Source organism: Sarcophilus harrisii, chromosome 2 (assembly GCF_902635505.1).
Source record: "Sarcophilus harrisii chromosome 2, mSarHar1.11, whole genome shotgun sequence".
NCBI classification, from domain to species: domain Eukaryota; kingdom Metazoa; phylum Chordata; class Mammalia; order Dasyuromorphia; family Dasyuridae; genus Sarcophilus; species Sarcophilus harrisii.
Window position 1 is genome coordinate 367,406,517 of NC_045427.1, and position 24,106 is coordinate 367,430,622.

At 34.3% G+C, this 24,106-nt stretch overlaps 1 protein-coding gene across 2 annotated transcripts in view; it reads right to left on the reverse strand.

The window, feature by feature from the left end:
* The window catches only part of AK7 (adenylate kinase 7), an 88,119-nt gene that overhangs the window by 19,615 nt on the left and 44,398 nt on the right, over positions 1 to 24,106 (reverse strand). For both annotated transcript variants that reach the window (XM_031953296.1, XM_031953297.1), the window contains 6 exons: positions 22,955 to 23,043; positions 18,816 to 18,906; positions 17,412 to 17,489; positions 15,291 to 15,440; positions 13,669 to 13,797; positions 8,586 to 8,721 (listed from right to left, as the gene is read on the reverse strand). In XM_031953296.1, the coding sequence (XP_031809156.1) occupies positions 8,586 to 8,721; positions 13,669 to 13,797; positions 15,291 to 15,440; positions 17,412 to 17,489; positions 18,816 to 18,906; positions 22,955 to 23,043 (673 nt within the window). The remainder of the gene's footprint in view (positions 1 to 8,585; positions 8,722 to 13,668; positions 13,798 to 15,290; positions 15,441 to 17,411; positions 17,490 to 18,815; positions 18,907 to 22,954; positions 23,044 to 24,106) is intronic.

Consider the following 24,106-nt stretch of genomic DNA (forward strand, 5'->3'; position numbering starts at 1 on the left):
CAAATGAAATGTTTCAAATGAAGAAAATATTCAGGATGTTAACAATAATCCTGGCACTCAGATTTGCTTTTTATGTTTTTTCAACAAGTATTTACTGGTACAAAAAAAAAAAAGAGTATGGTGTATTGAGCTATCGGTGTTTACATCTTAGTAATATTTTTAGGAATGGATCCACTGGTCTTATTTTCAAATGCCTTTATTTTGTCAAAATACTGGTCTCTCCAGAAATACACCTAATATACATTAGTCAATATCAAACTTTGTGAGAGGGAGCTTTAAATTCTTGCTTCAAAACCAACAAACACAAACCCAATTGGGTGACTTACAAAAATTCCTATAATCATTTTATTATACAAATTATTATACAAATACAAATATCATACAAATTCCAAATGAGAAAATTACTAATAAAATCAACCTATCACCTATGGTACTTTTATAGCTCAGCACGAACTGAAGGCCAACACATTTGTCTCTAAAGACAAATTTACATGATAACCTAAAAGGAAGTAAGTATTTGAGTAATCTAGAGATAGATAATTTGGTGATGGTATATAAATTTTAGGGAAGACCTTGGTCTCAAGAATCCATCTAACTATCATTCCACCCTTTTTTTTTTTTTTTTTGGCCCAATGAAAATAACATCTTTTTTCTCCCTTTGAAGCCTAGATGCATTTATATTCTTCATAATATATATTATAAAAGCTTACTGAACTTTATTAAGTAAGAAAATGTGTCCAAGCCTTTGATATTAATGGCATGACTCAGTTTTCCCCTTGATTTTCTGTTCAGTACCAAAGAGAAGTGGAAGAGTTCTTTACATGGAGACAATAATGGGAGTGTATCTGCCTGTATGTGAACTCTTGCTTTGCACCCACAGGGAGGTTACCTAAGCAAGTCTGCAGTGGCTTAATAGGAAGTAATACTGGCGGCTACAAGCTGCTGTTATCCTCTTCTCAAAGAGTACCCACAGCATCAGCAGAGTAATGTCTTAACTTGCAAGCAAATTGGACTGAAATGAGTCAGAGCTGTGCAAAGTCATCAGCCTCAAAAAAACAAAAAACAAAACACACACACACACACACACACACACACACATGCACACAAAGTCATCAGCTTCACTCTCTCCTCCCCAGTGGCTACACACAGGTGAGACAAGTGGCAACACACCAGAGGCAGTGGGAGCCCTTAGCCTTTTTAAACTAAGATTTCCCCCAGGTCTCAGTTTTTCTGAAGCAACATTCAGGAATTCAAGATTAAGAATTGAAGTAAAAGATGGCCGAGTTTGCCTTAGCAAGAATCCTTCTGAGAAAGGGAGACCCTCATTTCTGATCAGAACAGAAACAATTCTTATTTACATTCACTCTCAGCCATTCAACCTAAACAATGAGCTGATAAGGCTTGGATTGGGACCTGTTATTGGCCAGTCAATGAGAGCCAGAGTGATCTGGGTTACATGCTTGGGGAATATGGTAGACACTGACTAACTACAATCCCTGAGATGGAGAATGAGGAATGGCAGACTCTCCGACTAGAGGCTAACTGTTTGGGATAGTTATAAAGAGGGAGGGTAAAAGGAAAAACCTTTCCCTGGCTCACCAGCCAAGAGCTGTATGGCTGTAAGATTTCAGATCCTCCTATGAAATACTGAAAGCAGGTTGTTGGGGATTGCTTCCCTTCATAAAGCTGTGCTTGTGAGGATCATGAATAAACAATTGGGAAGAAAGAATCCAAGATACAGATTTTTAATAAAAGCTATTGAGTACAATTGCTAGAGAGTTTTAATGCTGTACCTTCAACTATCAATTTTATTCAAAAACCACACTCTTATCTATATATGAGTGAATAGCTGGATAGTCAGGGAGATCAGAATCTCAGTGAGGTAGGAGCAGGTAGGTGGCACAGTGGATAGAACACTGGTTCTGGAGTCAGGAAAATTTCAACTTTGGCCTTAAAAACTTACTAGCTTTGTGATCCTGAACAAGTAACTTAACCCCAATTGCCTCCCCCTCCCCCCAAAAAAGAATCTCAGTAGGATGAGGGCGACTACAAATCACATAGATTATGAATTATTGTTGGGAATATATCCCTATTTTAGACTATAGCAAACCCTCACCAAAGCAATGAGATGAAAAATCAGAACCTGGGCTCTATCTTCACATGTATAGAAGATTTCAAAGAACTTTGGATCTGGACAATGAATCCGTTCTCACTCCTGTGTAGAGAGCAAAGGAGCTGGCTCTGCTTGAGCTTGAAACACTATCTGTTGATTTTCTGCAGATTACATGCACCCTGAGCAGCTGCTCCAGCCTTAGGTCCCCCCCTTTTAATGTCAATAAAAAGAAAATACTCTTGTTCATGGGAATGTTCTTGCCTCCCTACTGCACATGCTTTACATAGATAATATAAACATGATAATTTGAAAAGAAGGCAGTGAGTATTAAAAATCAAAGGGGTAAGGAAAGACAAACAATTGCGGTTGTTATGATGGATCTTTATTTGGTTTAATATATCACAGAGGTGCATTTTAATTAGAGAAATTGTGCTTTCCTAATGAATGGTTTCAGCAATTGCTTTTTCAATTAGGCTAGATTTTCAGATAAGTATTATGCATATATCTTGGTTCAATTATAGTTTATGGCATTTGTTGTTTCTGGTAGACATGGTATTTAATTTCCACCCCCTTAATAATATTTTCTTTTTTTCCAATTACATTGCAATAATAGTTTTCAACATTTACTTTGATTTCCATTCTTTTCTCTCTCCCTCCTTTTTTTCTCTCTTTCTTCCGCCTTCCTCAATCTAACAAGCAATCTGTTATAGACTATATAATATACACAGTATTTAACATAGGCTTTATAGACACAAAGATCATGGAAAGAAGCATAGTACATGTAAGCAGATTGGAGAATAGGACTAAAGCAATATAAAATATCTATTATTATTACGACTACTGGAATGGTATATATAATATATATATATATATATATATATATATATATATATAAACAAATTATATCCTATTACCAAAATGACTTGTGCATAAAAGGAGACATAATTGAAGATATATGATGATCATCATCATTAAAATAACAGATATTAATGATGTTTTAAAGTTTTACAAAGATTGTCTATTTGAGCAGATTTATAAAGTTGTGCATAGAAATGCAAGTGAGCTAGCTCTGCAACAAATTTAGACTCAGATGTAAAACACAAGGAGTATATAGTTGTCCCTATATTATAAAAAGACCAAAGAGGAGAACCCTTCGACAAGAATTTGTTTGGATTTACTGAAAAAATGATGCTCAAATATGAACAAAATTCACAAATGATGAGAAGGCACAAAATAGCTAGTACTTATACTGGTGGAGGAAGACCCATTCCAGTGAAATAATTCAAAGTATCAGATTTTGTAGTTTGAGAAGGCAAGAAGGGAAGAAATTAGTTAAAATTCAGGGAAACTAGCTATTTTTCATATGCTTTCAAAAAGTTGGTTTATACTCTTTCAAAGTTTATTTATAGATCTAAAACTTGTCTATTTTTAATGAATATTTTTATAAAGAAGCAATTTGGCTAAGATGACAGGAAAGGATAATGACAAATGTTGGTGGGATTATGGGAAAACTGGGACACTAAGGAATTGCTGTTGGAGTTGTAAAATGATCCAACTATTCTGGAGAACAATTTGAGTTTTTAATTTGTCCTTTTTCTAGTTTTTTTAGTTGTATGCCCAATTCATTGATCTTCTCTTTCTCTATTCATTTGGCTCATATCATATAAGTTTTGGTAAGTTGTCTCATTATTGTTATTCTCTTGGATGAAATTATTGTTCCTATGATTTGTTACTTGACCCACTCATTCTTTATAATTAGATTATTTAATTTCCAATTGGTTTTTAGTCTATCTTTCCCTGGACCTTTATTGAATCTAATTTTTATTGCATCGTGACCTGAAAAGGAAGCGTTTACTATTTCTCCCTTTCTTCATTTGATTGTAAAGTTTTTATGCTATAATACATAATTCTACTTTCTGTGTAAGTAAGTACCATGCACTACTGAGAAAATTATATATTTCTTCCTATCCCTATTTGATTTTCTCCAGAGGTGTATCATATATAAGTTTTCTAAAATTCTATTAACCTCCCTAGTTTCTTTCTTGCTTGTTTTATGATTAATTTAATTCTGACTGTGAGAGGTTGAGGTCTCCCACAAATATAGTTTTTCTATCTATTTCTTCTGTAACTAACAACTTCTCTAAGAATTTGGATGATGAACCACTTGGTGCATATACATTTAGTATTGATATTACTTCTTTGCCTATGTTATTCTTTAACAAGATATTACTTTCTTATCTTATTTAATTAGATTTATTTTTACTTTTGCTTGATCTGATCCGGATCAGAATTGCTAACCCTGTCTTTTTTTGCTTCAGCTGAAGCAGAATAAATTCTGCTCCAGTCTCTTATTCTTACTCTATATGTATCTCTCTATTTCAAATTTGTTTCTTGTAAACGACATATTATAGGATTCTGGTTTTTAATCCACTCTGTCATTCACTTCCATTTTATGGGAGAGTTCATCCCATTCACATTCAAAGTTATGATTACCAGCTGTATATTTCCCTGTATCCTATTTTCTCCCCTTTATATACTTTGTTCTTTTTCCACTCTGTACTTTCTTAGTAGTGTTTTGTTTCTAACCCAGCCCACCCTCAACCTGCTCTCCCTTGTATCTTCCTTCCTCTTTTCCCACTTTCTCCTAATGTTTCTACCCTTCCTTCTATTCAGCCTCTCCCTTTTCTTTCCTCTTTCTCCTCCTACTTCTTTATAGGGTAGGATAAATTTCTATACCAAACTGAGAGAATGTTATTCCCTCTTTGAGCCAAAACTGATAAAACTAAACTTCAGACAATCCTTATCTCCCACCCTTCTTTTTCTCTATTGTAATAGGTCTTTTGTGCCTCTTCAGGTGATCTAATTTATTCTATTTTATCTCTCATTCCTTTTCTCCCAGTAAAACCCTTTCCACACCCCTTAATGTTTTTAATTTTGATATCATCACATCATACATAGACATACCCTCTGTCTGTGTATGCCTCCTCTAATTGCCCCAATAAATGAATATAGTTACAAGAGTTACAAGGATCATTTTCCCACCTAGTGTTGTAAATAGTTTAACCTTTAAACATTTTTTTCCTACTCTATTTGCCTTTCTATGCTTCTCTTAACTTGTGTTTTGAAGATAAAAATTTCTGTTTAGTTTTTTCAATAGAAATTATTGAAAAATCTCTAACTTCACTGAAGATTCATTTCCTCCCCTAAAAATGATGCTCACTCTTCCCCTGAAAGATGATGCTTAGTCTCACTGGGTAGTTGATTGTTGGTTGTAATCCCAGGTCCTTTGCCTTCCAGAATATGGAATTCAAGGGCCTCTGATCCTTTATTAGAGGCTGCCAGATTCTAGGTAATGCTGACTGTTGCTCCTTTGTCCAGATCTGTTCATTGGAGGATTTCGGTACCAGCCAAAATCCTGATCATGGGTGAGGAGTGAAGGGGCAGAGTATGGTCAACTAAGATAGTCAAACAGGAGCTTGTTTATTCCAAATTCTCTTGGTTTTATATAACCTAATACCCTTACCTAACTATAGAACACTGTGCATGGGCTAACTATAAACTGCACATGCAAGACTACATAAACAACTTGATATTGTGCGTAGATGTCCCTTTGCCACTTAGTATCTCTCTGCTTTAATTAGAACATAGATTGTCATTCCCCCTAACTTCTAGGAAAGGCTAAGATGCCCTTGGGGGGATAGGAAGCCAAACCAGACATATTAGCAGGTTCCCTGGCAGGACTGGAGGGTCTTGAATCTCACCCAGAATTCTGTGACCCTTTACACTCCTTGATACTTAAATTGTCTTTTTCTGGCAGCTTGTGGTATTTTTTTTTTTTTTTTTTGAGATTATAGTTCTGGAGTTGTCCAACAACATTTTTGGGGGCTTTCCTTGTGGGATCTTTTTCTGGAGGTGATCAATGTATTCTTTCAATGAATATTTTGCCTTCTGGTTCTAGTATATCAGGGCAGTTTTCCTTGATGATTTCTTGAAGAATGATATCCAGACTCTTTTTGATCTTGGCCTTCAGGTAGACCATGATTTTAAAATTGTCTCTCCTAGATCTGTTTTCTAGATTGGCTATTTTTCCAATGAATTATTTTACATTTTCTTCCATTATTTTCATTGCTTTTAGTTTGTTTGATTTGATATCTCATAGAGTCATTAGCTTCCATTTTCCCAGTTCTAGTTTTTAATGTATGATCTTTAGTTTTTGTATCTCTTTTTCCATTTGATTAATTTTACTTTTGAAGGCATTATTTTCTTCAATGATTTTTTTTTTTTTTTTGCATTTCACCAACTGTATTTTTTAAGGAATTGTTTTCCTTTCCCATGTTGTTGACTCTCACTTGCATATCTCTTGTTTCTTTTTTCCAATTTTTCTTCTACCTCTCTTATTTGCCTTATACAATTTTTTTTATTAGCACTTCCAAGAAGACTCTTTGGGCTTGAGACTAATTCATATCATCCTTTGAGATTTTCCACATGAGCATTTTGTTTTTATCTGAGTTGGTGTTTTGGTCATCCCTGTCACTTTCTATGGTTTCTTTTCTTTTTCTTGCTCCCCCTTTTTTTTTCTTTTTTCCTATTTTGTGACTTTAAGGTTGAACTGAGGTACAGGAAGTGCTGTTCCAAGCTTCTCGTGCTGCTGTGAGTCTTGGTTTTGAACACAGGCCCCTTGCTCATACCAGGGGGGTAATCCTATATGCTTTCTCCATGCAACAACCAATTTTCCAGCTAGGAATTTGCCTTTTGTGCTGGGACTGGAGACTGCCCTACTGATCTATCCTGCTACTAAGCCACAACCGATGGTATCAGTTGTTGATCTGCTGTGATCAATACTCTCTCACTGGCTTTCCCAGACAACATCTGAGCTGGGCTGAACACCTTTTTTTGTTCCAGTGAAAATGACCTTCCTTGAAATCCTTGCAATCAGTCTTGAGTTGGAAAGTAGTTTTATTCTGTCAGACTCAAAAGATTCAAAGGCTGGATTTCATGTGATTTTGAGGAAAACTGGGAAAGCTTGAGCAGCTTCCTGGCTTCACTTTGCCATTTTGGTTCCACCCCCAAAAACCCACATGGAGATCAACTTGGAACTATGCTCCCAAAACTAGAAAACTGCATAACCTTTGATCCAGCAGTCTCGCTATTGGATCTGTATTTCAAAGAGAACACAAAAGAGGGAAAAGAGCTCACACATGCATAAATATTTATAGTAGCTATTTTTACAGTAGGGAGGAACTGGAAATTGATTGGATGCTCATCTGTTAGGGAATGACTGAATAAGTTATGGTATGTGAATGTTATGGAATATTATTGTCCTATAAGAAATGATGAGCAGGCTGATATTAAAAAAGCCTGGAAAGACTTACATGAAGTGATGCTAAGTGAAGTGAGCAGAACCAAGAGAACATTGTAAACAGTACTAACAAGATTATGTGATAATCAATTATAATGGACTTATCTCTTTTCAACAATGCAGTCATTTAAGGCAATTCCAATAAACTTGAGATAGAACCATTGGGAGATTAAATATGGATCAAAGCATTTTATTTTCATTTTTTGCTTATTTTTTCTTTCTCATGGTTTTTCCCTTTTGGTCTGATTTTTCTTGTACAACATGACAAAGATAGAAATATGTTTAAAATAATTGCACATACTTAACCTATCTCAGAGTATTTGTTGTCTTGAGAATGAGGGGAGGTAAGAAAGGGAGGGAGAAAAATTTGGAACACAGAGTCTTTCAAAAATTAATGTTGAAAACTATCTTTACATGTATCTAAAACATAAAATACTATCGAAAAAATTTTTTTAAAAAGAGGTAATCTAGGATAGAAAGCTAGAATTGGAGTCAGGAAAACCTGGGTTTGAATATCATCATTTGCTTGCTGTGTGACCATCGGTTAGTTGTTTAATTTTTGAATCTAAGGTCCCTCATTTAATAAAAATACCTCAGTATTCTATGAGGCTTGGAAGAAATAATGTATACAAAGTGATTTACAAACCTTAAACTGCTGTTCAAAGTCAGCTATCATTCTTATTGTTTTTGTTATTATTTAAAATTGTTACATATTGATATTATACATTCTGGGGGGAGATACATAGTTAAAAGATAAAACACTAGGGACAGCCAGATGAGGCAGCAGACAGAGCACCAGTTGTCAAATCAGGAGGACCTGAGTTCAAATTCGGTCTCAGACACTTAACAATTATTAGCAAAGTGACCGTAGGCAAATCATAACCCCAATTACTTTGTCTTCCTCCCCCCAAAAAAGGAACACTATAAATTATGAGAAAGATGAATGATCTACTTGATATTTTGCTAATTTTAAAAATACAGTGCAACTTGGACACAGATTTACATTGTTCAAAAAGAGAATTATTTTTGGAAAATTAATTTCCTATAAACTTGGCACAATTTTCCTGCTTAAAAAACAAACCTAAAACTTAACTTCAAATGCTTACACATTACCTCCATTCTGTTCCATGCTTTCTTTGACTCCATCTAAGAGTTCTTGAATCTCTTCTAAGTTTTCTTCTTCTTCTTCATCATCATCGGTATCATCTTGTTCTTCTGTTTCTCCTTCTTTTGGGGCAATAAGAAGCTCCTAGATACCAAATGAGGATTCAGATAGAATAAGATCAAAAATTCATTTTCTCTGAAAAAGTTATCGGAAACATGTTTTAATCTTCTGTCAATTACTAAGTATATCTGTCTACCAAAGTATTTGTCTTGCCTTCTTCTACTCTATTTTCTCTCTTGGCATTTTCACTCACTTCTCGGTTTTTAATTATCATCTCTATTTGATGACTTCCAAATTTGTACCTCTAGCCTCTGCTTCTCCCTCAAAAATTTTAGCCCTTCATTTCCAATAATCTGCTGGGTATGTCTCCCTGAATATTCCTACTACAAACACTAGCTTCATCCTTTTTATCATTTCTTACCCTGGACTACCATAACAGCCTTTTAACTTGTCTATTTGCCAACAATCTCTCTCCTTTTTCATTCATCCTTCAATATATTGCTAGGGTAATCTTCCTAAAGTACTAATCTGAATACATCATTCTTCTAACTTGAAAATATTCATTTATAAAGCTGGAATTAAAGAACTGCCAAAATCTGATTTCAACTACCTTTTAAGTCTCATTGTATTCTATGTCTACTTTCTATGTTTTACATTTTGATTATAATAGACAAATCATCTCCCATTCTTGTCCTATCTTATTTCACTTTGATATCTTAACTCACATTGTTACCCATATTTAAAAAACAATCTCTCCAGCATATCTGCTTATTGAAATTCCTCTCTTTAAGACACAGTTGCCTTCTCCTCAGTTTAATATTATTTCAATGACTTCTAGGGTATAATCATATACCTAGAACAATAAAGGATTTTTAGAGTCCATCTAGTCCAACCCATTCATTATACATACAAGAAAATAGGTCTAAAGAGATAAATAGATTAATGGGTTCAAGGTAAGCTAGTAGCAGATTGAGGATTGAAAACCAGTCCAAAGATCTATTGCTAATAAGGACTTTGGAGACCATCTGGCTAACCCCCTCTTTTATATGTAAACCTTGACTCAAAGGGCCAATTGCATGGACTATCTCTTGTAATATTTAAAGATGAAGAAAGGAGTCCTGAGGCATCTTGAACTTAGTATGTTACAAATGAAATCTTGAATTTTCTACTAAAACTCACCCTGTTTACTGATTTTTCAATTTCTATTGGTGTTCATCTATCTATTCATTTTATTTGACAACTTTGGAGTCAGTCATGCTTCTCTTCTCCCTTTTTAACTCTACTCATCCAATCAGTTGTGAAATCTTGGAGTTTTTGCCTCTGTAATATCTCTCATTCTGATTCTCTTCTTTTTACTCAAAGAGCCACCCCCTAATTTTCATTCTCACCAAGAGAGTTTTTTTTTTTTTTTATTTAATAGCCTTTTATTTACAGGATATATACATGGGTTACTTTACAGCATTAACAATTGCCAAACCTCTTGTTCCAATTTTTCACCTCTTACCCCCCCACCCCCTCCCCTAGATGGCAGGATGACCAGTAGATGTTAAATATATTAAAATATAAATTAGATACACAATAAGTATACATGACCAAAACGTTATTTTGCTGTACAAAAAGAATCAGACTCTGAAATATTGTACAATTAGCTTGTGAAGGAAATCAAAAATGCAGGTGTGCATAAATATAGGGATTGGGAATTCAATGTAATGGTTTTTAGTCATCTCCCAGAGTTCTTTTTCTGGGCATAGCTAGTTCAGTTCATTACTGCTCCATTAGAAATGATTTGGTTGATCTCGTTGCTGAGGATGGCCTGGTCCATCAGAACTGGTCATCATATAGTATTGTTGTTGAAGTATATAATGATCTCCTGGTCCTGCTCATTTCACTCAGCATCAGTTCGTGTAAGTCTCTCCAGGCCTTTCTGAAATCATCCTGTTGGTCATTTCTTACAGAACAGTAATATTCCATAATATTCATATACCACAATTTATTCAGCCATTCTCCAACTGATGGACATCCATTCAGTTTCCAGTTTCTAGCCACTACAAAAAGGGCTGCCACAAACATTCGTGCACATACAGGTCCCTTTCCCTTCTTTATAATCTCTTTGGGATATAATCCCAGTAGTAACACTGCTGGATCAAAGGGTATGCACAGTTTGATAACTTTTTGAGCATAGTTCCAAACTACTCTCCAAAATGGTTGGATTCGTTCACAACTCCACCAACAATGCATCAATGTCCCAGTTTTCCCACATCCCCTCCAACAATCATCATTATTTTTTCCTGTCATCTTAGCCAATCTGACAGGTGTGTAGTGGTATCTTAGAGTTGTCTTAATTTGCATTTCTCTGATTAATAATGACTTGGAGCATCTTTTCATATGACTAGAAATAGTTTCAATTTCTTCATCTGAGAATTGTCTGTTCATATCCTTTGACCATTTTTCAATTGGAGAATGGCTTGATTTTTTATAAATTAGAGTTAATTCTCTATATATTTTGGAAATGAGGCCTTTATCAGAACCTTTGACTGTAAAAATATTTTCCCAGTTTATTGCTTCCCTTCTAATCTTGTCTGCATTAGTTTTGTTTGTACAAAAACTTTTCAGTTTGGTATAATCGAAATTTTCTATTTTGTGATCAGTAATGATCTCTAGTTCTGCTTTGGTCATAAAGACCTTCCCCTTCCACAGGTCTGAGAGGTAAACTATCCTGTGTTCCTCTAATTTATTAATAATTTCATTCTTTATGCCTAGGTCATGAACCCATTTTGACCTTATCTTGGTGTACGGTGTTAAGTATGGATCAATGCCTAGTTTCTGCCATATTAGTTTCCAATTTTCCCAGCAATTTTTATCAAACAGTAAGTTCTTATCCCAAAAGCTGGGATCTTTGGGTTTGTCAAAGACTAGGTTGCTATATTTGTTGACTGTTTTATCCCTTGAACCTAATCTATTCCACTGATCGACTAATCTATTCCTTAGCCAATACCAAATAGTTTTGGTAACAAGAGAGTTTTTCAAGAGGTTTCTAATTTCCTCCCATTATTCAAGTCTTGCCCCTCTCCAATTAATCCTTTACTTGGCTGCCCCAGTGATATTTTCAACTCATATCTGACCATACCAGTCCCCTGCTCAGTAGATTCTAGTTGTTTCCTCTTCAAAGATCAAACACAAACTCATCTTCTGCTATTTCAAACTCTTTACAATCTTTGTAGATTTGCTATACATAACTTCCCTTCATGAAATTTATAATTCAGCCAATTCATCTTAATTGTTTTTTTCTCAACTACAGCATGCTACCTCCATTTCTGTGTCTTTGCAAAGACTGAACCCATGGCTAAAATAAATGCTCTCATCACTTGCCTAATTTTCTTCAAAACTCAGCTCCAAGACTTTCTACATAAGGGTTTTCCTAGTCTACATGCCCTACCTCCTAATCCTTCCCTTTACTGGTAACAATTATCCTGAAATTACTTTGTTCACACTGTCTCCTCTTATAAAATGTAAACTTCGTGAGGGCAGAAATGATTTCATTTTTGTTTTTATATCCTCAGCACTTAGCATAGTGTTTGTTCATTGATTGACTTGACTAAAGTCTCACAGGCTAATTCCAAGATCAATGCTTAGAAATACTGAAAATCATTCTGATCAATCATACCTGCATCATTTTTGTTTTCAACAAGTCTTTAAATACAGGGGCACTCCTCTATCTTTTCAAAAGCTTTTTTAAAACTTGAGTTAATTCAAAACATTTTGATAAAGTGTTCAGAAAAACAAAATTAATTTTGTTTTCCTTTTTGCTGAGACAATTGGGATTAAGTGATTTGTTCAAGGTCACACCGCTAGGAAATGTTAAGTGTCTGAGGTCATATTTGAACTCAGGTCCTACTGACTTCAGGGTTGGAGCTCTATCCACTGTGCCACTTAGCTGTCCCCCAAATTAAATTTTAATAGGTTCATTTTTAAAAATCAAGTAAGTTCTTAGGATAAAATAAGATAAAATGGTTCCCTTCTTCCTTTTTCACATTTGTAAGCCATTAGGTCTCAAAATTTTTAGAATGTGTATTACTTTAACTTTCAGTTTAAGGCACATAGTAGGCACTTAATAAACACTTGTACAACAAATCTAGGTCTTTTAAGATAAGACTTCTCTTCCTCCTCATTTTTCTTCAAGTTCAGAGTTAGAGGAAAAACAGATTTGCATAGAACTCTTAAGGGTGATTTTTAAAAATTACATGGTTGGTCCCAATTTTTAAATTATTAGAGCTGAAAGAGAATCACAGAATGATAGGATATCAGGATTGGAAAGGTTCTAGATGTCACCTAATTCAGGGTTTCTTAAATTTTTTCTACTTGCGACCCCTTTTTTGCCCAAGACATTTTTACATGATCTTGGCACTCCAGCAGGGGTCCTCAAACTACAGCCTGCAGGCCAGATGCAGAAGCTGAGGAAGTTTATCTCCCTCACCCAGGGCTATGAAGTTTCTTTATTTAAAGGCCCACAAAACAAAGTTTTCGTTTTTACTATAGTCCAGCCCTCCAACAGTCTGAGGGACAGTGAACTGACCCCCTATTTAAAAAGTTTGAGGACCCCTGATTGGGTATATAGATATATAAGAGATATATAAATCAAACATTTACTGATAATAAATTTCACAACCTCTACTTTTAGTTATGTGACCCTGAATGGGGTCACAACTACAGTTTAAGAAACTTTGATTCAATCTAATCCTTTAATTTTCAAATAAGGAAACTGGACTCCCTAAAGATGAAGAGACTTATCCAAGATTACATGGACAGAGGGATCAAAACTTAGAGCTCACAATTTGAGTCTAAGGGTCTAACTTTATAACTGAAGTCAAAAGAGTTTAACTTTTAAAGAAATCTCTTTATATACAGTTTTTTTAGGGAGTGATATAGTTTTCTCTAGTGAGTTCATATTTATTATACAAAGAAAACTGTTGATTTAAAAAAAATTAGAAATGAAAATTCAAAGAGGGTCTAAAGGAACAAATATGAATTTACCAGCCTTGCTATGGCTTCAGTAATCACATCCTTTATTTTAATATGGTGTAATTTGTAGTGCTTGCACACTTCTTCTGCAATAGATGACTTCCCCACAGCAGGAGGACCAAGAATACAAATCTTAACAGGCTGAAAAATAAAAGAGAATTTTAAAAATACAGAGATTAGGATGACAGATTTAGATTTGGAAGTGACTTTATAAATCATCTATTCAAGCCTCTGTCACAGAGGAGAAAACTGAGGTTTAGCAGTGATTTGTTCTTGTCCAAAGGTATTAAGTGTAAAAATTGAGAGTTGGGCTCATGTCCTAGCTTCAAAATCAACCATTCTTTTCACAGTAATGTTGGTAACAATGCATTCAGGGGTTGCTCATTGATAGCTCATCTTCTAAGGAAGAATAAGTTTCTGTCTCCAGAGAAGAGTCTAAATATAGATTGAAGCACACTTGTTCTTTATTTTAGTTTTCTTATTTAGGTTTTTTTTTTTTTTGGTTTTGTTTTTTTCTTTTGTAATGTGACTTATATGGCAATATGTTTTGCATGACTACATGTGTATAACCAATATCTAATTGCTTGCCTTCTCAATGGGGGATGGGGAACAATAAGGAGAAGTGGGAAAGAGGGAAATAACTTTGAATTCAAAATATTTTTATATGTTAAAATTATTTTTACATGTAACTGGGGAAATAAAATATTAAATTTAAAAAAATTAAACACTTCCCCAAGGTGAATTTATAATAATACTTAAATTGAGTCCTGGAAATGTATATATAGATTCTATATTTAAAAAAAATTTTTTTCCTTTTTTTTTTTTTTTTTTTCTGAGGCAACTGGGGCTAAGTGACCTGCCCAGGGTCACAAAGCTAGAAGCATTAAGTGTCTGGGACTAAATTTGAACTCATGACCTCCTGACTTCAGGGCTGGGGCTCTATCTATTGTCCCACCTAGCTGCCTCATTTCTTTAACTTTTCAGTAATAATCTCAACACTGGTTCACTGAGAGCATTTTTATAGCTTATATGCTCCCTTTTGAATAAGGAGATAAGTTGTAGAAGCTTGATTTTTTTTTAAACAGGAAGAAAATGAGTCTCAAGAAGTGATTAATCCAGCCATAAAACTGTTAAATGTCAGAGCTATCACTCTAACTTAGCTCTTATTGGAAACGTGACATTCCTGATATAATATCAAGAAAGCAGAAGAGCACCTTACACAAAACAATAACAACTTGGTATGCTGGTTAGAATTTTCAAAGGGCTAGATAGAAAGCCACATGTAAGTGTTAAAATCTTCATATTCTAGAGTAATTTTAAAAACTTTTTCCAGTCTCTAAGAATTAGACAGTATCCACCTGACTAAAAAATGCCAACTTTTCCCAACCCCTTCTAAGCTTCTCTTATGCAGATAGACAGAAAGCAGTTATTTTCAATTTATGACAGACATGATGGTTGTTAGTGATTCTTATTTTCTATGTTTGATCCCAATTCTTGTCACTGTTTATGTTTTCAAATATATCAATTCTCCTGGATTATTAGAATTAAAAATATATTTTATCCTAGTACTTTAAATTTTAAAACATTTATTTTTTACAAGTCAGTAGTTTAAACAACATTCAGGAAATAATTACCAATAATCCTCTACTTTGCTTGTATTCTTTGAGGACATTCGCTATATTTTCCACAAATCCTGCTTGGGCAACCCACCTAATATTAAAATTTTCTTTCACAAATAAAGCTTCCATTCTCAAGTTGACTAACAAATGGTCAAGCTGTCCTTGCTAAAAGATAAAGAATAAGTAAATAATTAATAAAAAAATAATTAAAATGTTTCATTTAAGTTGTTAAATAGTAATAATTCAGTTAATATAGCTCCTTAATAATAGCTTATCTAGTATTTTCTTACAACAGCATGAGATAGTTAATAAAATAAGATGAAAATGAATTAAGAATTAATATTTACTATTATATCAAATATAAAATAATTATATTTCTAAAAGTTCTATCTATATTTGTTATCTTAGAGTAGACATTAATATTTCCCCCCCTAAGGCAATTGAGATTAAGTGACATGCCCAGGGTAACACAGCCAAGAAGTATTAAATGTCTGAGACCAGATTTGAACTCGGGTCCTCCTGAATTCAGGGCTAGTGCTCTATCCACTGTACCACCTAGCTGCCCCCAATATTTGGTTTTTACAGGTAGTGAAATAGCATGAAAATAGGGGACATGCTTAAAGATTATGATATTCTCAAATATACCACAGTCATGCGATTCATTCCTTAAAACAAATTAAATTATAAGTTGTCCAGTAGAGGAATAAGATGCAAACACAGCTAACTATAATAAGCCATAGTGTTTTCTAAGTATTAAAAATTAGAAAGCAATTTCCTCTAAAGAAGGAAAATTATTACCAACTTAAGAAGATAAGTGAAGACTTTTGAGGAAGCTGAAAAATCAACAGTGAAGTAGAAGGAAAGAAGACATTCAAGACAAAGGGAATAACATAGTCAAAAAGGCAGAAGACAAAAGAGTATGTGTGTAGGGCAGATGGGAGGGAGTGAGGACTAGGAACTGGAGGTAGAAGTGGAGGACAGAAACAGAGAAAGTCAGAACTGCTTGAAGATTAGCAGGGAGGAATTGCATTAAGAAGAGTAATATGAAAAAACTAGTATTTTAGAAAGTTGAGTGGTGCTAGATTGTAAAGGTTCTTGAATTTTAGGTAAAATAATTCGAACTTTACTTATTATGTAAAAATAAAATTTTCTGAGCAGAGAGATGAAATGACAAGAGTATATGGATTAATATAGTAGCTTAGCCAGTGATGACCAAAATCCAGTAATGACTGGTCACTTAATTATCTTTTCCAATACCTGATAGAATACTTAGTGTTAACAAATGAGGTTTAATGAATGTTAGGAGATTTACATGGCAGCAAATTAATGAAATATCAACTGATATTACCTTCACAATTTCTATTTGTATTACTTGAACGCAAATGAATATGATTTAGTTACTTCAGGAGTTCCCTTCAATGATGTACAAAACCACCTATGCTTGGTTGGTCTTATTCATGTACTCCTAAAAGCTCCTCATACAAATTCTCAACTCCCTACTTGCTGGAAGACTTCCTTACTTTCTGGTGCCATCAAGAGTTTATCTTGGAAGCACAAATAACAGTCCTGTTATCCTTGCATTTATGCAATAACATAACATAACCCATTATGCCATTCTTTCTTACCCCATCTCAATTATACTATAATTTATGATAATATAGAATATAATATAGCATATACACTCCAAATGCTGTCCCTTGAACTATAACTAGCTTTTCAAAGTTTGCTTCCTCAGAGGATTTGAGTCAATATATATCCTGCGTAATTTGTCTTCATTTTGCATCTGCTGTTCTGACTTCAACTTCATGAAACAAGACTGGTACCCTGACAGCATCACTTTCCCCCTTCTCCTGTCTCCTTTTGTGTATCATCTATTTCCCCTTACCCCCATTAGATCATAAGCTCCTTGATGGCAGAGACTGTCTTTGTTTTTTTTAATCATATCCCCAGAATTTAAAACAGTACCTGACATATAGTAGCTACTTAATAACTGTTTATTGGATTGGAGTGGACAATCTGGAACTTATTTGGTGATAGTTTATCTTTGACATAGATGTAAAAAAGACTTCATATTTAGCATTTTTTCAATAATCCTATTTTAACAAAGAATAAGGAAGCTAGTAACTTTATACTTACTGTTAATTCTTTGCTTAAAAATGCATTTTCTTTGGCATATTTTTGGATTTTTCCTGGACCAACATTTTTACTGATGCACTATTAAAGAAAAACAGTAATATTTATATGAAGATATGATTTCATATTATATTCAAATAAGTGGAAATATAATTGAAAACCTCAAGAAATACACCTTGGTATACTAAATGAAAAGGATATTTATCTTGGACAAAGCAGCTATGGCCAAAGGAAAGAATACTGGCAGTCTGTCTCCCAGTATCCTTGGAAGTATTATTTTAGCTTTAATGAATCTGGGTCATGATACATCCACAAATTTCAACATATGCCTACAGATACATCCTAATTTTTCAAAAGTGTCACCTGAGCATGTTGGGGTAAGAAACTAGGCATTTCTTAACATGGCAGTTTTATTTTTGAAACGCCTATTCCTAGCTCCCACCCCATCATACATTCTTAGTTTTGCTTCTATCTGGGTAAAAAACAGTTTAAGATTAAACATCTGCAGAGGATGATTCAAAAAGTAAATCCACATATGGATATTTACAAATTGATTAAATTTATGTTTGCCTTAAGACAAAGACAGAAGAAACCCTTAGTCTCTGTATCTCCTAAGATCCTCCAGTCTGGCTTCCTCCTGGAGTTGCCATCCCTTTTAGAATAAGCAAAGCAAAAATAACCTTTCAATAGTTCTAGTAAGGGTCATTTTGGTCAACTGACTTCATCCATCTACCTAATATAACATTCCTCAGGGCACTTTTACCGCTCCCCCCCCCCCCCCCCCCCACCACACACACACACTCCTACTAGAACAACAGTCCAAGACCTTCTGAGAATCCGTTCCTCTTCACTGCCTCCTCTCTGCTTCTTTGTATAAACACTCCTTGCTCTCCCCAATCCTGTTGTCCATATTTATTTCAGCTTTCTGTCCACCCCCTCTTCCCATTTCCCCACTGAACTATTATCAAGCAAAGCTGTAAACATTACTGTATGTATGCTCCACAAAATCTCTCTCCCTCTCCCTGTACCTGTCTCTGTCTCTTTCCCTCTCCCTGAAAAAAAAAAAAAAGCCTTAAATTAGAGAAAAGATTTCAAGACTGTTCCATTTTATAATTCTAGTCTTTATTTTGCATATTTAATTTCTTAAGGGAAAAAAAAGAATATTATCAAAATATGGCCTCCCTTAAAAAAGTTCTATTTAGTTGTCTAGTTCTCTAGCATGAAGATGACCCAGAATCCCTGATGGTTATCCTAGTGAAACACAAGCTCCGGAAGATTCTACGAAGTCAGAAATGGAAATACCAGAATATTTACTAAGGTGTAAAGCGGTTACAATCTGCATTAGTGGAGGGAGTATCTACATTGATAAAGCCACAGGTTTTTAAAGTATCAACTGAAGTATTTTACCTTTAATATATCTTCTTGTGTATGTAAAGCTTCATCCATTGCAATTAGGTAGTGAACCTTTGGCATATGGTCGACTATATTTTGTAAGATCCTGCAATTCAGTAAGTACAATGATCATAACAGATGTACATTTATCTGAAACCTAAAACTGAAAAATTCCAAAAGAAAATACTAGCAAATTCAGATCTCACTCTATTTAAGAGATTCAGTCTTATTATTTCAATAATGAAGTTTTAAAAATGAAGATATGTTCAAATGAATTGTCAAGACTGTTCAGATATGTGGCAAATTTTTTTATTAAAGCTTATTTGTAAAACCTATGCATGAACAATTTTTCATCATTGAGATTTGCAAAACCTTGTGTTCCAATTCCCACCACCACCACTCCTCCTCAAGATGGCAAGTAATTCAAGATATGTTAAGCATGGTAAAAATATATGTTAAATTCAATATATGCCTACATATTTATACAATTATCTTCCTGCACACACAAAAATCAGATCAAAAAGGAAATAAATAGGAAAGAAAATAAAATGCAAGCAAACAACAACAAAAAGAGTGAAAATACTAAGTTATGATCCACATTCAGTTCCCACAGTTCTCCCTCTGGTGTAGATTGCTCTTTTCTTCATAAAATCATTGGAACTGGCCTGGATCATCTCACTGTTGAAAAGAGCCTCATCATATAATCTTGTTGTTGCTGTGTATAAAGATCTCCTGGTTCTACTCATTTCACTTAGAATCACTTCATGTAAGTCTCTCCAGGCCTTTCTGAAATCATTGTGCTGATCATTTATTATAGAACAATAATATTCCATATCATTCCATATCCATATCATACCATAATTTATTCAGCCATTCTCCAACTGATGGGCATCCACTCAGTTTCCAGTTTCTTGCCACTATGAAAAGGGCTGACACAAACATTTTTGCACATGTGGGTCCCTTTCCCTCCTTTAAGATCTCTTTAGGATACAATCCTGGTAAAAACACAGCTGGGTCAAAGGATATGCACAGTCTAATAGACTTTTGAAAATAGTTCTAAATTGCTCTCCAGAATGATTGGATCTGATCACAACTTCACCAACAATGTATTTATTGTCCAGTTTTCCCGCATCCCCTCCAACATTCATCATTATCTTTTCCTGTCATCTTAGCCAATCTGACAGGTGTATAGTGGTATCTCAGAGTTGTCTTAATTTGCATTTCTCTGATCAATAGTGATTTGGAACACCCTTTCATATGAGTGGAAATAGTTTCAATTTCATCATCCAAAAAATGTCTGTTCATAGCCTTTTACCATTTATCAGTTAAAGAATGGTTTGATTTCTTTAAATTAGAGTCAATTCTCTATATATTTTAGAAATGAAGTCTTCATCAGAACCTTTGAATGTAAAAATGTTTTCCCAATTTATTATTTCCCTTTCTAATCTTGTCTGCATTAGTTTTGTTTGTACAATAACTTTTTAACTTAATATAATAAAAATTATCTACTTTGTGTTTAATAATATCTCTAGTTTTTCTTTGGCCACAAATTCTTTCCTTCTCCACAGATCTGAGAGGAAGACTATCTTTTGTTTTTCTAATTTACATATTTACTCTTCATGTCTAAATCATGAACCTATTTCAATCTCATCTTGGTATATGGTGTTAGGTGTGGGTCAATGCCTAGTTTCCAATTTTCCCAGTAGTTTTTGTCAAACAGTGAGTTATCCCAAAAGCTGGGGTCTTTGGGTTTGTCAAACACTAGATTATTATAGTCATTGACTATTTTGTCCTGTGAACCTAACCTATTCCACTGACCAATTATTCTATTTCTTAGCCAGTAGCAAATGGTTTTGGTGACTGGTGCTTTATAATAGAGTTTTAGATCTGGTACAGCTAGGCCACCTTCATTTGATTTTTTTTTTTTTTCATTAATTCCTTTAAAATTCTTGACCTTTTGTTTGTCCAGATCAACTCTGTTCTTTCTTTCTAGTTCTGTAAAATAATATCTTGGGAGTTTGATTGGTACAGCACTGAATAAGTAAATTAATTTAGGGAGTATTGTCATTTTTATTATATTCGCCCAGCCTCCCCATGAGCACTTGATATTTTTCCAGTTGATTATATCTGACTTTGTGTGGAGAGTGTTTTGTAGTTGTGTTCATATAGTTTGTAACTTTGCCTTGGCAGAAAAGACTCCCAAATATTTTATATCATCAACAGTTATTTTACATGGAATTCCTCTTTGTATCTCTTGCTGCTGAACTTGCTGTTGGTAAAATATAAAAATACTGATGATTTATGTGGATTTGTTTTGTATCCTGCAACTTTGCTAAAGTTGTGAATTGTTTCTAGTAGTTTTTTAGTTGATTCTCTAGGGTTCTCTAAGTATACCATCATAGCATCTGCAAAGAGTGATAATTTGGTTTCCTCATTACCTATTCTAATTCCTTTGATCTCTTTTTCTTCTCTTATTGCCAAAATTAACATTTCTAATACGTTATTGAATAGTAATGGTGATAGTTGGCAACCTTTTTTCACCCCTAATCTTAGTGGGAATGGTTCCAATTTAACCCCATTACATATGATGCTTGCTGATGGTTTTAAATAGATGCTACTGATCATTTTAAGGAAAACCATTTATTCCTATATTCTCTAGTGTTTTTAAGGGAACTGTTTTATCAAGTGCTTTTTCTGAATCTATTGAGATAATTTTACGATTTTCTTTAGTTTGGTTATTGATATGGTCAATTATGCTGATAGTTTTCCTAATACTGAACCAGCCCTCTATTCCTGCTATAAATCCTATTTGTTCATGGTGTGTTATCCTAGGGATAACGTTTTGTAATCTCATTGCTAATATTTTATTTAAAATTTTTGCAACAATATTCATTAGGGAAATTGGCCTATAATTTTCTTTCTCTGTTTTTATCTTACCTGATTTAGGTATCATCTATGTTGTAAATTTTAAGGGACCAAAAGAGTCTCTAGAGTCATGGAAATTCCCAGAGGCATAGACAATGTGAATAGAATAACCTTCTATCTTCTCTCAGCATTTTTTTTTTTTTTGTTCTGTCTCCCTTTTCCTTCCCTCGTCTTCCTAAATCCTGGTCTCTTATCTTCTTTTTTTCCTCTACCTACCCTCTAACACATACATATACACAAGTATCTGTTTTGATGCTTGTAAAGAGATTAAATTTTTAGAAAACGTTTAACAATTGTTCTGTTGTCAGCAAAATTAGTGGAGGTTATATGAATAAATGAAGTGGGGGGAGCAGTGCCTGGTGTGTGTGTGTGTGTGTGTGTGTGTGTGTGTGTGTGTAGACAAAGATAGACACAGAGAGACAGAGAGGGACAGAGAGAGAGAGAAAGATTAAATATTTAAATATCATTGCTCTACCAGTTATCTTTACACATTTAAATGAAAGGAGGGAAGAACTATTTGCTATGTACATATACATCTTGGATAAATTTATATATTTATAGGACGTACAGTGTAGGGCAAGGTGAAAGTACCTTCATGGAATTCCATGGACAGATGAATAAATATACTGACTTCAAGATGAATACATCTACTTAATTTCTTACAGCAATGTAGTCTACAAACACACATGAAAATTCTCCTTGACATGGCTTCCCTCCAGCTCCTTCTCATAAGTCTGTTGGGTTCAAAGTCAAGGAAACTTAGGGAACACTATGTAAATGTTTATAAGGAGATATTTCTATTGCTCCAGTTTCCATGGTAATGCCTTTGGGGAAAAGTGAGCCTGAAATTATGCCTATATTTTTTTTTGTGTATTTCCATATCTATTTCTAAAATTTACACATAAGATTCTTTTATAGAATTTTGCCTAAGCCAGGCTAATGTCCTCTCTGGGAGCTTACCTGATGAGGAAAGTAGCTCAAAGAAGGGTTCAATACTTTGAGAGGTAGAAAATAATAAGGCAAACCTAACTTACTATTTTTAAAGTAGTTCAAAGATTTACAAACCATTTTTAATCCCCAATGGCTGCGAATAAGAAAAATGGTTCATTTCTCTTTAAAAACTACAGCCTGAGCTGCTCATCTGACAATTTGGAAGAAACAAAATGTCAAAGCTTGGAAAAAGCAGGCATAAAATACTTTCAGTGAGGTTATCTGTTAATAATGCTTACCCTGCTAAATCAAGGACATGAATTGCTGGAATTATATTTGTGCCCTCACCAAAGACTGGTAATGTAGTAGTTTCACCTAACCATGCCATCTGTAAAAAAAAAAAAAATAAAAATAGCAAATGTCATCCTTGCCAATTTCCAGTCTTTGTATATTTGTCCTGGATAAATGGTAATTTATTCTAAGCAGCAAGTGCTACATGGTGAAATGATACCTGAAACAAATGCTTTGGGATCATAGAACTGTTCAATCTTTAACTTCTAAGAGTTGGAAGGAGACTTTAGAGATCATCTAGTCCAGTGGTGTCACATTCAGATAGAAATGGATCCCCTTGTGGGCCACATAATAACTTAGAAAAACACAAATTAATATGACCTATGTTTTATTTTTGCATTTTAATCTGGTTCTGGCCAGACTAGGGAGCCTGTGAATTTGATACCTGTGATATAGTCTACCTTTTACATGAAATATAACTATGTTTTATATACTCTTTAATAAAACATGTTTATAACTAATTTTTGTTCTCCTGTTATATTAGTACTTTGTATTACATGGAAATTAAAGATAGTTTGCATGTAAGAAGTAGAGAAAAATATCATCAAAAATGTGAGCCTGAAAAAGGAGGTAAGCTTAACATGTGGAAAAAGGGATGGTAACAGAAATCTGTAACTTTCACCCCAATTAGTGCCCAATAGTGGCATCCACCAAAATAAAAGGTCTCCAGCACCTTGATATATCCTTCATGGAAGATTTATAGAAATACATTGAAAAAAACTACATAGGATAAGAAGATGTGAACGGATTGTGATATATACCACTGGAGAGAATATTCATACCAACAAGATCAGTAATAGTTTTGTATATATAATATTTTTCAACATATCTGAAAAAGCTGATATAGAAATTCTGTTAAGTCTTAGTGAGTACTGCTATCCCTCTGCCTCCCTCATAGTACATACTGCTTAGGTTTGGTTCCCCAGCTAGTTCTGGCATGATTCCTTCTACCCAGGAGCTCAGAACTATATTATTGGGATCCCTGGAGAGGATGAAGTAAGATGGGTATAGGATCAGTCACCATTTGATATGGTGGAAAGTCCTGGAGGCTCTGACATTCACTTACTATGTGATCCTGAGTAAGTCATAACCTCTTTGAG